Source organism: Gadus morhua, chromosome 10, assembly GCF_902167405.1.
Source record: "Gadus morhua chromosome 10, gadMor3.0, whole genome shotgun sequence".
Classification (NCBI taxonomy): Eukaryota; Metazoa; Chordata; class Actinopteri; order Gadiformes; family Gadidae; genus Gadus; species Gadus morhua.
In genome coordinates, this window is record NC_044057.1 from 10,495,790 (window position 1) to 10,509,861 (window position 14,072).

Genomic DNA, 14,072 nt, shown 5'->3' on the forward strand with positions numbered 1-14,072 from the left:
ATAACAATAGGTTGTCTCGCAACATAGTTGCTTGACACCCAATAATAATGAAGGAATCATTGCTTTTGTTTTGTGTGGGTGGCTCTTAAAAGAGCCGTTTTGGGGTTGCTTGGGCACTGCACTAGATGTCGTTCTGTCATGGGATGGTTCCTTCTTCCGAGAAGTAGGAGGTGAAGGTCTCGCGGATCCGAATGGCCTCTCTGCCGGCGTTGTTTGCAGCCACTCTCCCCAGCCTTGGCAGAGGCTCCACCACACCACCCACGATGCACTCCCTCACTGCTGCTGTTGGTGCTGTTCTGCGGAGGAAATTTTGGAGCACAAAGGTGGCCTTGATGCATCGCTCTGCCAGCTCAATACGGACCTCGATGACCCTCCAGTAGATCCGCCACTGAGAGGGGAGGATGCCAAATGTGTCCTCCACCACCAACCGAGCCCGGGACAGACGGTAGTTGAAGACGCGCCGCTCTGGTGGGAGGACGCATCCGCGGAATGGCCTCCTGAGGTCGGTCCGTAGCGGAAAGTCCTCGTCTGCTACAAACACATGAGGCAGGGGTCCTCTGTGCTCAGCCGCCGGCAGTGCTCTATCAGTAGGGAGTTTGAGATCGCCAGCGTGGAGGGCCCAACCAAACGCAGAGTTGGCCAGAATTCCTCCATCACTGGTTCTCCCGTAGCCCCCCACATCGATGACCCGGAAGCAGTAGTCTGCGTCGACAACTGCCAAGAGAACCATGGAAAATGTTCCCTTGTAGTTGAAGAACGCGAACCGGAGTTCGCAGGGGCCTTCAGAACCACATGCTTCCCATCGATGGCACCACAGCAGAGAGGGAAGTACCACCGCTCCTCGAACCGCTCTGCAACCACTCTCCACTCCTCTGCAGTGGGCACAGCCATGAACTCCTCCACCAGGCAGTCCCAAATAGCCGTGACCACATCTGATACGATGGAAGCCACGGTGGAGGCCCCGACCCGAAAGCTGTTGGCGATCGACGTCACCACTAGTCAGGAATCTGCAACACATGAATAATTTATTTTAGCCTTACTGAGAATTTCAGTTGCATACCAAATCTGTAGTCCAATTATCTCACTGATATCACTGCACAGGTAAATGTCTTGACTAGTGTTTACAGTGGATTTGCATCAGCTTATTTTACTTTGAAAAGCATGACAAGGAGGTCAATGTGAATTTAACTCAATGAATATTGCCTGTAATGTCACAATGGCCTATGCCACGAACAAGCATTGTGCACGATGCTTGAATAAATGGGTCACTACTCAAATATAAACAGCGCATTGGAAATAGATGTATGCACTTTCAAAAGACGCGCCCGAACAAGTTCTCCCCGGTAAGTAGATAGTTTGTGACTGCAGAATGTGCTGATTTTGATAGAGTAATTAGGCTATGAAACCGCTACTTACCGGAGACAGATGGACAGGCGCTCCGCAGCTGATATAGAGCGCCTGCAGTTCGTGTCCTGACGGAAAATCCTGGCACCAACCAGGGCTAGCAGGTCATTGAACATGGCGACAGTCAATCGAAAATACCGCTGGAACCGGCCATCATCCAGGCGGAGTTCCTGGAGGAGATGGTGAAAGTTACCCAGCTGTGAGCACCTACGGAGGATGTCATGCAACCAAACATGACAGAGTTTGGGTTTCCTACTCTCCTCAAGCTCCCACAACAAATACAGCGCAGCGATGGGGGTGATCTCAGACATGTTTGTGGAGCAAAAAAAAGTAGCGGGGGGAAATAACAATGATGGTCAATATTGTTGTTTTGCATGATTTGCCCTAGTGGGAGCATGTAGATGTTGAATAAAGAGGGTCCTAAGATCGAACTTTGTGGGACGCCACATGTCACGTAGGTTGATTCTGATACAAGTCGGCAATGGAAACAAAGTTCCTATTTTGAAGGTAGGACCTGAACCAATTTAAGACTGTGCCTGAAAGCCCCACCCAGTTTTATAACCTGTCCATAAGTATTGTATGCAGTGTCGAATGCTCACTGGGACGGATACACTCGCATTAAATGGTTGCACCAGAATTGGGGGAGGCTTACCTCACTGAATTTCCTTTTCAGAGTCTGATCACATTAGAGCTCCACCGGCTGATTCTCTTCGTTGCTTGGCAACGTGACACTCTCGATTCCGAAGGTGTCAGGTATCCAGTTGTTATTTCCATGTTTCCCCGGGAAGTAGTTAAGGAACCAAGCTTGCAGTTTAGTGAGATGCGCCTTTAGAATTATTTTCAGGGCGTAAGAAATATTTTCAGGGCTTTTTTAGCTGCGGTGTCCAGCCGTTGTGCTTCAGTGTCGACCTGGAGTGTTAGTTGCCGCTGTGTAGGTGTCCGCTGTGTCCAGCCTTTGTGCTTCATGACATGCATTGAGAAACATGTCTATCTTTGGATATATGATGTACCCACAATGTGATCTTTTTAAATGCAGCAAGTTTTTCAAACATATTGTGTCCCCTCCCTTGCATGGACACGTTTAATGTGATTAGTTGCTTGAACACATCGGCAAGATACGCAACTTGTGCGAGACACATTTTGTTGTTAACCAGCTCAGCGTAAGGTGATGTATTCTCTGGAAGATAGGCTGCTATTTCTGTTCTCGCATAACAAGCCGGTTCAAAGAGGCGGCTCTTTAAAGTGAACGATGAGAGTGGCTCCAGACTGCGAGAAGTTTTTATTTATTTTATTTTATATAAAGTTTGTCTATATGAAGATCTCCGCACTACGGGTGTTCAGTGCATGCTCGGCGTGTGTGCAGTGGCTGTCCGGTTCATGCATGCAACCAATCATGTGTGGATAGACAAGGATCATACCATTAAGCAAGCAGTGAGGGGCAGGGATTAGGGCTGCTTGATTATGAAAACAATCATAATCACGATTATTTTGGTCAATATTGACATCACGATTATTCAAACAATTATTTTTGAGTTTGAAAACATGAGGTATTTATTCAGCATGTCTCTCCCAAAAACACTTTGTATCAGAACTTTGAAATTTTGCCTTAAATAATTAAACAAAATGGTCAGAAATAAAATGTACAAATCTAAAATAATTTACAGACATATGTCCAGCTGTTCTGCACTTAATATAAAACATTTATCGAAATAAAAGTGTATTCGGTATATAAAAACTCAATTCTATTAGTTTTGTCATAATTTGACGTTAAAATCGTGATCAAAATTCGATTGAACGCCCAGCCCTAGCAGGGATGCGCGTTGCGCTCATACTGCAATGAAAACAATCAGCTACAGCAATTTATTGATATTAGAAAACGTAATTTTTTCTTTTGAATACTTCAGTACAAAGGATGTATTGAATAATTTAAGTGATATAAAGGCCTACACATCCGAATCATAAGTCAAAACGGGCTACATTTGGCTGAATTATAAAAGGCATAAGTGAAAATATGAAGAGCCATTTGGGAGCCGAAAGAGCCGGCTATTGTTGGTGGGCTGATCGGAATGATCAGGCTCACTAAAAATAAACAAAATTCTCATCTTGGCCTAATCACTGGAACTATTTGTATCAGAACTTTGAAATTTTGCCTTAAATAATTAAACACAATGGTCAGAAATAAAATGTACAAATCTAAAATAATTTACAGACATATATCCAGCTGTTCTGCACTTTATATAAAACATTTATCGAAATAAAAGTGTATTCGGTATATAAAAACTCAATTCTATTAGTTTTGTCATAATTTGACGTTAAAATCGTGATCAAAATTCGATTGAACGCCCAGCCCTAGCAGGGATGCGCGTTGCGCTCATACTGCAATGAAAACAATCAGCTACAGCAATTTATTGTTATTACAAAACGTATTTTTTTCTTTTGAATACTTCAGTACAAAGGATGTATTGAATAATTTAAGTGATATAAAGGCCTACACATCCGAATCATAAGTCAAAACGGGCTACATTTGGCTGAATTATAAAAGGTATAAGTGAAAATATGAAGAGCCATTTGGGAGCCGAAAGAGCCGGCTATTGTTGGTGAGCTGATCCGAAAGATCAGGCTCACTAAAAATAAACAAAATTCTCATCTTGGCCTAATCACTGGAACTATTTGTAGCTGTTGTTAACCACTTTATTTTATTTATTTATTTTTTACATTCCGCGACCCATTCAAAACGAGTCCGCGACCCACTTTTGGCTTTTGATAAACGCAATTGGTTTAGAGCTAATGGGATACTTTTCTAAACGGCAATTTTAATCCAACTTCTTGAAATGAGAGACTTCTCCAATTTAATGGCATTATGAGGCTATTGTTTAGGGCAGAGTACTTTGTAATTTCCCTAATGTGTAGAGAAATTTACCAAACAATATATGGCGAGGACCGCTGCTGCAGGTCCACAGTGACCGACCCACGCTACACGTACCGCTGATCAGCTCCACTAACTAACTCCCAGACAGCTACCACCACAGGTGGCATCTCATTCTGTGGGAAACACTGTAACGCGTACAGTCATTTTGTAAAGTTACAACAACATTCCACATGTTGATGATTTTTAGTATGATTGTTTTTACCACTGATAACACCCCAGGGCTACATTATCCAGAGCTTTAATCTACCCCACATAACGGTATCTACAGCTGTTTCGGTAGTCAACGCTTTGATCAACCCCACATAATGGTATCAACAGCTTTTTGATCGACTCAACTAATGGGACGTTTTTAAGTTAACATTATGTTATTTGCCCCAATCTCATTAGAATAAAGGGACAACTCGATCGTGAACATGATTTCCGTCTGCTATTTTTTTCCTGCAATGGTGGTGAAGACAACAAATCCAATGTTACCACTGTTTCTCACAACGTCATCTAACGAAAAATTTTTTATTGATTTGATTGGGCAACCCGGCAGGAGCTGGAATTACATATTGCTTATAAACTTCCTTTATCATTTGGTCTTAACGTTTCTTTAAATCTTTGTGTTGATAGTTTTTCTGGCGTCGACGAACCCTTATGGCCAGACCGATGGTCAGAGAGGCGGGAATGGCCTCCCTGCTGCTGGAGAACCCTTACTATATCCTTGTACTGTTGTATTGCATCACCTTCCTGCTTTGTTGAATCTGCCTGGCAAAATCCAAGTGTTTCTGAAGTAGCTTACAAATTGTATGAACAAAACCTTGGGTGAATGTTTTTAGGCTGAAGTGCTGGTTTCTCAATAATAATTAATAGACATAAAAAATATATACACATTTAATCATTCTATATGTTATGCTTGTAAAGGACCACACATTATGGGACATTTAGAAAATCATATTTGTTTTGGCTTGAAATGGAATCAGTCTGTTGATAGCAGTATGTCACATGCATCTTTATTGGGTTATTGCTATAGTGTGTATGTGTGTGTGTGTGTGTGTGTGTGTGTGTGTGCGTGCATGCGTGTGTGTGAGAAAACCCAGCTATGTCTTTAATCTACCCCGTAATTTATTTATTATTGATGCTTTGTTATATTTACTCCACCTTGTTCTGGTGCCTTAACACAATCTCTACATGGCTACCGTAAACCTAAAGACCAGCTGTAAGTATCCTGAATGTAATGACTCTTACTGTGTTGTTTATTACGAACCCTTCCGCCACTACTTGATCTTTATCAGATCGTTCTCAACGATCAAAGATAAATTAATGGTCACAGTGTCGTGCGTCTAGAATCTGAGATGAGTTTGTCCTGATGTTGTTTCTCGTAGGCGGTCCTGTTTGAAGAACGTCTCCGACCTGTTGGTGATGGGCGGAGCTTTGATCCTGGAGTCAGCCGTCCTCCTCAACTGGCTGGAGAGAGAAGGCTTCTGGCCACTGGGGATGACTGGCATCTCAATGGGCGGCTATGTGAGTTATAACAGCAGCTCACATGTCTGCCATGCATTTGATCACAATATGCTCTGTCATGCCTGTGTTGCTGCTGAGCCCGAAAAGTCTGATAATTGTCCATTAAGGAGGTTTTCAAATGTTTATTTCCTTCTATGGTGATCCGTTGACCGGAATAGAATCTGTGTGATTTGTCTTCATGTGAATAGTGCTAGACCTACCATGTAATTTCAAACAAACTTAAAATATTCAAACCACCTATTGGCTTTTACATATTCCTTTTATACATTTCAGTAACAAATACAAGTCAAACTAGAACTGCAAGCAGTTATGCAGGGGTCCAAGAAGTGTGCATTTCGCCGGCACAACGCGACAAGAAATGTGCGTTTCGCCGGCACAACGCGAGGCATGTGTTCAAAACGCTACCCTGAACCTGTGGATACAAAGGATTTGACTGTGGTAGGAGTAGCGAGAAGTCAGTGTAGCGTTTTCGCGGCGAAATTTTGCAGACGATATACAATTTCCTCGTTTATTGCGCCCCCTAATGGCGAATTTTTCCGAATATTTTATCGAACGACGTTAAGGTTAACACCAACATGTGTGTAAAATTTGGACTCGACCCGATGTCTAATTTTGGATTTCTTTGGATTTTTGATATTCCACGTCTAATTTAGCTGATAAACCAATATTCAAAACGCTACCGTTTCGTCGTCAAAGGTCGCATCAAAAAAGTGTTTCGTGCATTCTTTGCGTGTGCGTCTGAAGATGTCGTGTGCAAAGTTTGGTGTTGATTGGTCGAGAAATGTGGAAGGAGTAGCGAAAAAACAGTTTTGCGGTTTTCGCGATTTAGCAAAAAATATTCCTAGACGCAAATGGGCGTGGCCTATGCCAAAAGATGCAGCAGACTCCAGTGCATCTGTGTGTACATGTTTTTGGACTCTGGGAGGTTCGGTGTGGGAGTTATAGCCACAAACGCGTATTCCTTGGTATAGCGCCACCTAGTGGCCGGCATGTCTGGATTTTGTCGTCTGCGTAGTGTTCACGGACCTGGATCTAGTGATGCAATTGGCGCGTGTGCACCATTTACGGTTTGGGCTGTGGTACCACTTCTAGATGGGAAGTATAACTAGAACTGCAAGCAGTTATGCAGGGGTCCAAGAAGTGTGCATTTCGCCGGCACAACGCGAAGCATGTGTTCAAAACGCTACCCTGAACCTGTGGATACAAAGGATTTGACTGTTGTAGCGAGTAGCGAGAAGTCAGTGCAGCGTTTACGCGGCAAAATTTTGTAGACGATATACAATTTCCTCGTTTATTGCGCCCCCTAATGGCGAATTTTTCCGAATTTTTTATCGAACGACGTTAAGGTTAACACCAACATGTGTGTAAAATGTGGACTCGATCTGATGTCTAATTTTGGATTTCTTTGGATTTTTGATATTCCACGTCTAATTTAGCTAATAAACCAATATTCAAAACGCTACCGTTTCGTCGTCAAAGGTCGCATCAAAAAAGTGTCTCATGCATTCTTTGCGTGTGCGTCTGAAGATGTCGTGTGCAAAGTTTGGTGTCGATTGGTCGAGAAATGTGGGAGGAGTAGCGAAAAAACAGTTTTGCGGTTTTCGCGATTTTGCGAAAAATATTCGTGGACGCAAATGGGCGTGGCCTATGCCAAAAGATGCGGCAGACTCCAGTGAATCTGTGTGTCTCACTCTTCTGACTGTGGGAGGTTCGGTGTGGGAGTTATAGCCCCAAACAAGTTTTCTTTGGTATAGCGCCACCTAGTGGCCGGCATGTCTGGATTTTGTCGTCTGCCGTCACCTCACGGACCTGGATCTAGTCATGTAATTGGCTTGTGTGCACCATTTACGGTTTGGGCTGTAGTACCACTTCTAACGAAGGAAGTATAATAAAAATCCTTACAAAAACAATAGGGATCCAACCTGTTGGCTTAGACCCCTAATAAAAATCCTTACAAAAACAATAGGGATCCAACCTGTTGGCTTGGACCCCTAACTAGAACTGCAAGCAGTTATGCAGGGGTCCAAGAAGTGTGCATTTCGCCGGCACAACGCAACAAGAAATGTGCGTTTCGCCGGCACAACACGAAGCAAGTATTCAAAACGCTACCGTGAACAACATGTGGATATAAAGGTTTTGACTGTGGGAGCTTCGGTGTGGGAGTTATATCCTAAAACGCGTTTTCAGAACATTGGCCAAATAGGAGATACACAATGTCGTCGTTTTTTGGCGCCGCCCTGTGGCGAAATTTTCCAAAGAATATTTTCCTTTGCCAAATAACTCCCGCCCACATTAATAATTCTTGGCCATATTTTTTATATAGACTCGGGTTTGCCCCTTGATGGTTTCCATTGAGTTTGAAGAACATTCCTCGGGCCAATTAGAAGATATACAATTTCGTCGTTTATTGCGCCCCCTAATTGCAAAATATTCCGATATTTTTATTGAACGCCATTAAGGGTAGCACCGACATGTGTGTAAAATTTGGACTTGATCCGATGTCTAATTTTGGTATTTTTCTGGATTTTGGATTTTCAACGTAAAACGTAGCTAATAGACAAATATTCAAAATGCTACCGTTTCGTAATCGAAGGTCGGATCAAAAAGTGTTTGAGTTTTTCTTTTCAAGAAATGTGGGAGGAGTAGGGAAAAAACAGTTTTGCGGTTTTCGCGATTTTGCGAAAAAAAATTATAGACGCAAATGGGCGTGGCCTATGTCAAAAGATGCAGCAGACTCCAGTGAATATGTGGGTACAAGTTTTTGACTGTGGGAGGTTCGGTGTGGGAGTTATAGCCCCAAACGCGTATTCCTTGGTATAGCGCCACCTAGTGGCCGGCATGTCTGGATTTTGTCGTCTGCCGTCACCTCACGGACCTGGATCTAGTCATGTAATTGGCTTGTGTGCACCATTTACGGTTTGGGCTGTAGTACCACTTCTAACGAAGGAAGTATAACTAGAACTGCAAGCAGTTATGCAGGGGTCCAAGAAGTGTGCCTTTCGCCGGCACAACGCGACAAGAAATGTGCATTTCGCCGGCACAACGCGAAGCAAGTATTCAAAACGTTACCGTGAACAACATGTGGATATAAAGGTTTTGACTGTGGGAGCTTCGGTGTGGGAGTTATAGCCTAAAACGCGTTTTCAGAACATTCCATTGGCCAAATAGGAGATAGACAATGTCGTCGTTTTTTGGCGCCGCCCTTTTGGCGAAATTTTCCCAAGACAATTTTCCTTTGCCAAAAACTCCCGTCCACATTAATAATTCTTGGCCATATTTTCTATATAGATTTGGGTTTGCCCCTTGATGGTTTCCCTTGAGTTTGAAGAACATTCCTTTGGCCAATTAGAAGATATACAATTTCCTCGTTTATTGCGCCCCCTAATGGCGAAATATTCCGAATTCTTTACTGAACGCCATTACGGGTAGCACCGACATGTGTCTAAAATTTGGACTTGATCCGATGTCTAATTTTGGTATTTTCTGAATATTTGCGTATCGACGTAAAACGTAGCTAATAAACAAATATTCAAAACGCTACCGTTTCGTAGTCGAAGGTCGGATCAAAAAGTGTTTGAGGTTTTTTTTTTGTGTTCGTCTGACGATGTCGTGTGCAAAGTTTGGTGTCGATTGGTCAAGAAATGTGGGAGGAGTAGGGAAAAAACAGTTTTGCGGTTTTCGCGATTTTGCGAAAAAAAATTATAGACGCAAATGGGCGTGGCCTATGTCAAAAGATGCAGCAGACTCCAGTGAATATGTGGGTACAAGTTTTTGACTGTGGAAGGTTCGGTGTGGGAGTTATAGCCCCAAACGCGTATTCCTTGGTATAGCGCCACCTAGTGGCCGGCATGTCTGGATTTGGTTATCTGAGTAGCGGTGCCGTACCTGGATCTAGTGATGCAATTGGCGCGTGTGCACCATTTACGGTTTGGGCTGTGGTACCACTTCTATGGCGGGAAGTATAAAAACTAGAACTGCAAGCAGTTATGCAGGGGTCCAAGAAGTGTGCATTTCGCCGGCACAACGCGACAAGAAATGTGCATTTCGCCGGCACAACGCGAAGCAAGTATTCAAAACGCTACCGTGAACAACATGTGGATATAAAGGTTTTTACTGTGGGAGCTTCGGTGTGGGAGTTATAGCCTAAAACGCGTTTTCAGAACATTCCATTGGCCAAATAGGAGATAGACAATGTCGTCGTTTTTTGGCGCCGCCCTGTTGGCGAAATTTTCCCAAGACAATTTTCCTTTGCCAAAAACTCCCGCCCACATTAATAATTCTTGGCCATATTTTCTATATAGATTCAGGTTTGCCCCTTGATGGTTTCCCTTGAGTTTGAAGAACATTCCTTTGGCCAATTAGAAGATATACAATTTCCTCGTTTATTGCGCCCCCTAATGGCGAAATATTCCGAAATCTTTATTGAACGGCATTAAGGGTAGCACCGACATGTGTCTAAAATTTGGACTTGATCCGATGTCTAATTTTGGTATTTTTTGAATTTTTGCGTTTCGACGTAAAACGTAGCTAATAAACAAATATTCAAAATGCTACCGTTTCGTAATCGATGGTCAGATCAAAAAGTGTTTGAGTTTTTCTTTTCGTTTCCGTCTGATGATGTCGTGTGCAAAGTTTGGTGTTGATTGGTCGAGAAATGTGGGAGGAGTAGGGAAAATACAGTTTTGCGGTTTTCGCGATTTTGCGAAAAAAAATTATAGACGCAAATGGGCGTGGCCTATGCCAAAAGATGCAGCAGACTCCAGTGAATATGTGCGTACAAGTTTTTGACTGTGGGAGGTTCGGTGTGGGAGTTATAGCCCCAAACGCGTATTCCTTGGTATAGCGCCACCTAGTGGCCGGCATGTCTGGATTTTGTCGTCTGCATAGTCTTCACGTACCTGGATCTAGTCATGTAATTGGCGTGTGTGCACCATTTACGGTTTGGGCTGTAGTAGCACTTTTAGTGCTGGAATAATAATAACTAGAACTGCAAGCAGTTATGCAGGGGTCCAAGAAGTGTGCATTTCGCCGGCACAACGCGACAAGAAATGTGCATTTCGCCGGCACAACGCGAAGCAAGTATTCAAAATGCTACCGTGAACAACATGTGGATATAAAGGTTTTGACTGTGGGAGCTTCGGTGTGGGAGTTATAGCCTAAAACGCGTTTTCAGAACATTCCATTGGCCAAATAGGAGATAGACAATGTCGTCGTTTTTTGGCGCCGCCCTGTGGCGAAATTTTCCAAAGACAATTTTCCTTTTTCAAATAACTCCCGTCCACATTAATATTTCTTGGCCATATTTTCTATATAGACTCGGGATTGCCCCTTGATGGTTTCCCTCGGGTTTGAAGAACATTCCTCAGGCCAATTAAAAGATATACAATTTCCTCGTTTATTGCGCCCCCTAATGGCGAAAAATTCCGGAATTTTTATCAAACGACATTAAGGTTAGCACCAACATGTGTGTAAAATTTGGACTTGTTCCGATGTCTTATTTTGGATTTCTTTGGATTTTTGATTTTCCACGGCTAATTTAGCTCATAAACCAATACTCAAAACGCTACCGTTTCGTCGTCGAAGGTCAAATCAAAAAACTGTCTCAGGATTCCTTTGCGTGTGCGTATGAAGATGTCGTGTGCAAAGTTTGGTGTCGATTGGTCAAGAAATGTGGGAGGAGTAAGGAAAAAACAGTTTTGCGGTTTTCGCGATTTTGCGAAAAAAAATTATAGACGCAAATGGGCGTGGCCTATGCCAAAAGATGCAGCAGACTCCAGTGAATCTGTGCGTACAAGTTTTTGAATGTGGGCGATTCGGTGTGGGAGTTATAGCCCCAAACGCGTTTTCCCTTGGTATAGCGCCACCTAGTGTTCGGCGTGTCTGGATTTTGTCGTCTGCGTAGTCCGAAGAGATCTGGATCTAGTCATGCAATTCGCGTGTCGGCACCATTTACGGTTTGGGCTGTGGTCCCACTTTTAGGGGGGTAAGAATAATAATAATAGGAATAATAATCCTTACAAAAACAATAGGGATCCAACCTGTTGGCTTGGACCCCTAACTAGAACTGCAAGCAGTTATGCAGGGGTCCAAGAAGTGTGCATTTCGCCGGCACAACGCGACAAGAAATGTGCGTTTCGCCGGCACAACGTGAAGCATGTGTTCGAAACGCTACCCTGAACCTGTGGATACAAAGGATTTGACTGTGGTAGGAGTAGCAAGAAGTCAGTGTGGCGTTTTCGCGGCGAAATTTTGTAGAAGATATACAATTTCCTCGTTTATTGCGCCCCCTAATGGCGAAATTTTCCGAAATTTTTATCATACGACATTAAGGTTAGCACCAACATGTGTGCACAATTTGGACTCGTTCCGATGTCTAATTTTGGATTTCTTTGAATTTTTGATTTTCCACGTCTAATTTAGCTCATAAACCAATATTCAAAACGCTACCGTTTCGTCGTCAAAGGTCGCATCAAAAAAGTGTTTCATGCGTTCTTTGCGTGTGCGTCTGAAGATGTCGTGTGCAACGTTTGGTGTCGATTGGTCAAGAAATGTGGGAGGAGTAGGGAAAAAACTGTTTTGCGGTTTTCGCGATTTTGCGAAAAATATTTCTAGACGCAAATGGGCGTGGCCTAGGCCAAAAGATGCAGCAGACTCCAGTGAATATGTGTGTACAAGGTTTTGAATGTGGGAGGTTCGGTGTGGGAGTTATAGCCCCTAACGCATCTGTCCTTGGTATAGCGCCACCTAGTGGCCGGCGTGTCTGGATTTTGTTATCTGAGTAGCGGTGCCGGACCTGGATCAAGTCATGCAATTGGCGTGTCGGCACCATTTACGGTTTGGGCTGTGGTACCACATTTAGCGCAGGAATAATAAGAAAAATCCTTACAAAAACAATAGGGATCCAACCTGTTGGCTTGGACCCCTAATAATAATAACTAGAACTGCAAGCAGTTATGCAGGGGTCCAAGAAGTGTGCATTTCGCCGGCACAACGCGACAAGAAATGTGCGTTTCGCCGGCACAACGCGAAGCATGTGTTCAAAACGCTACCCTGAACCTAGTAGCGAGAAGTCAGTGTAGCGTTTTCGCGGCGAAATTTTGTAGAAGATATACAATTTCCTCGTTTATTGCGCCCCCTAATGGCGAAATTATCCGAAATTTTTATTGAACGCCATTAAGGGTAGCACCGACATGTGTCTAAAATTTGGACTCGATCCGATGTCTAATTTTGGATTTCTTTGGATTTTTGATATTCCACGTCTAATTTAGCTAATAAACCAATATTCAAAACGCTACCGTTTCGTTATCGAAGGACGGATCAAAAAAGTGTTTCATGCATTCTTTGCGTGTGCGTCTGAAGATATTGTTTGCAAAGTTTGGTGTTGATCGGGCGGGAAATGTGGGAGGAGTAGCGAAAAAACTGTTTTGCGGTTTTCGCGATTTTGCGAAAAAAAATTATAGACGCAAATGGGCGTGGCCTATGCCAAAAGATGCAGCAGACTCCAGTGAATCTGTGTGTACAAGGTTTTGAATGGGGGAGGTTCGGTGTGGGAGTTATAGCCCCAAACGCGTATTCCTTGGTATAGCGCCACCTAGTGTTCGGCGTGTCTGGATTTTGTCGTCTGCGTACACATCACAGACCTGGATCTAGTCATGCAATTGGCGTGTCGGCACCATTTACGGTTTGGGGTGTGGTACCACTTCTAGCTGGGAATAATAATAAAAAGAAAAATCCTTACAAAAACAATAGGGATCCAACCTGTTGGCTTGGACCCCTAATAATCCGTACAAAAACAATAGGGATCCAACCTGTTGGCTTGGACCCCTAACTAGAACTGCAAGCAGTTATGCAGGGGTCCAAGAAGTGTGCATTTCGCCGGCACAACGCGACAAGAAATGTGCGTTTCGCCGGCACAACGCGAAGCATGTGTTCAAAACGCTACCCTGAACCTGTGGATACAAAGGATTTGACTGTGGTAGGAGTAGCGAGAAGTCAGTGTAGCGTTTTCGCGGCGAAATTTTGCAGAAGATATACCATTTCCTCGTTTATTGCGCCCCCTAATGGCGAAATTTTCCGAATTTTTTATCGAAGGACATTAAGGTTAGCACCAACATGTGTGTAAAATTTGGACTCGATCCGATGTCTAATTTTGTTTTTTTGTGGATTTTTGATTTTCCACGTCAAATTTAGCTAATAAACCAATATTCAAAACGCTACCGATTCGTCGTCGAAA

The 14,072-nt window shown here is 43.4% G+C and overlaps 1 protein-coding gene across 4 annotated transcripts in view; it reads left to right on the forward strand.

Moving 5' to 3' along the window:
* The window catches only part of abhd18 (abhydrolase domain containing 18), a 182,447-nt gene that overhangs the window by 102,848 nt on the left and 65,527 nt on the right, over positions 1-14,072 (forward strand). For all 4 annotated transcript variants that reach the window (XM_030369227.1, XM_030369226.1, XM_030369228.1 and 1 more), the window contains exons 6-8: positions 4,949-5,033; positions 5,507-5,534; positions 5,701-5,839. In XM_030369227.1, coding sequence (XP_030225087.1) covers positions 4,949-5,033; positions 5,507-5,534; positions 5,701-5,839 — 252 coding nt within the window. The remainder of the gene's footprint in view (positions 1-4,948; positions 5,034-5,506; positions 5,535-5,700; positions 5,840-14,072) is intronic.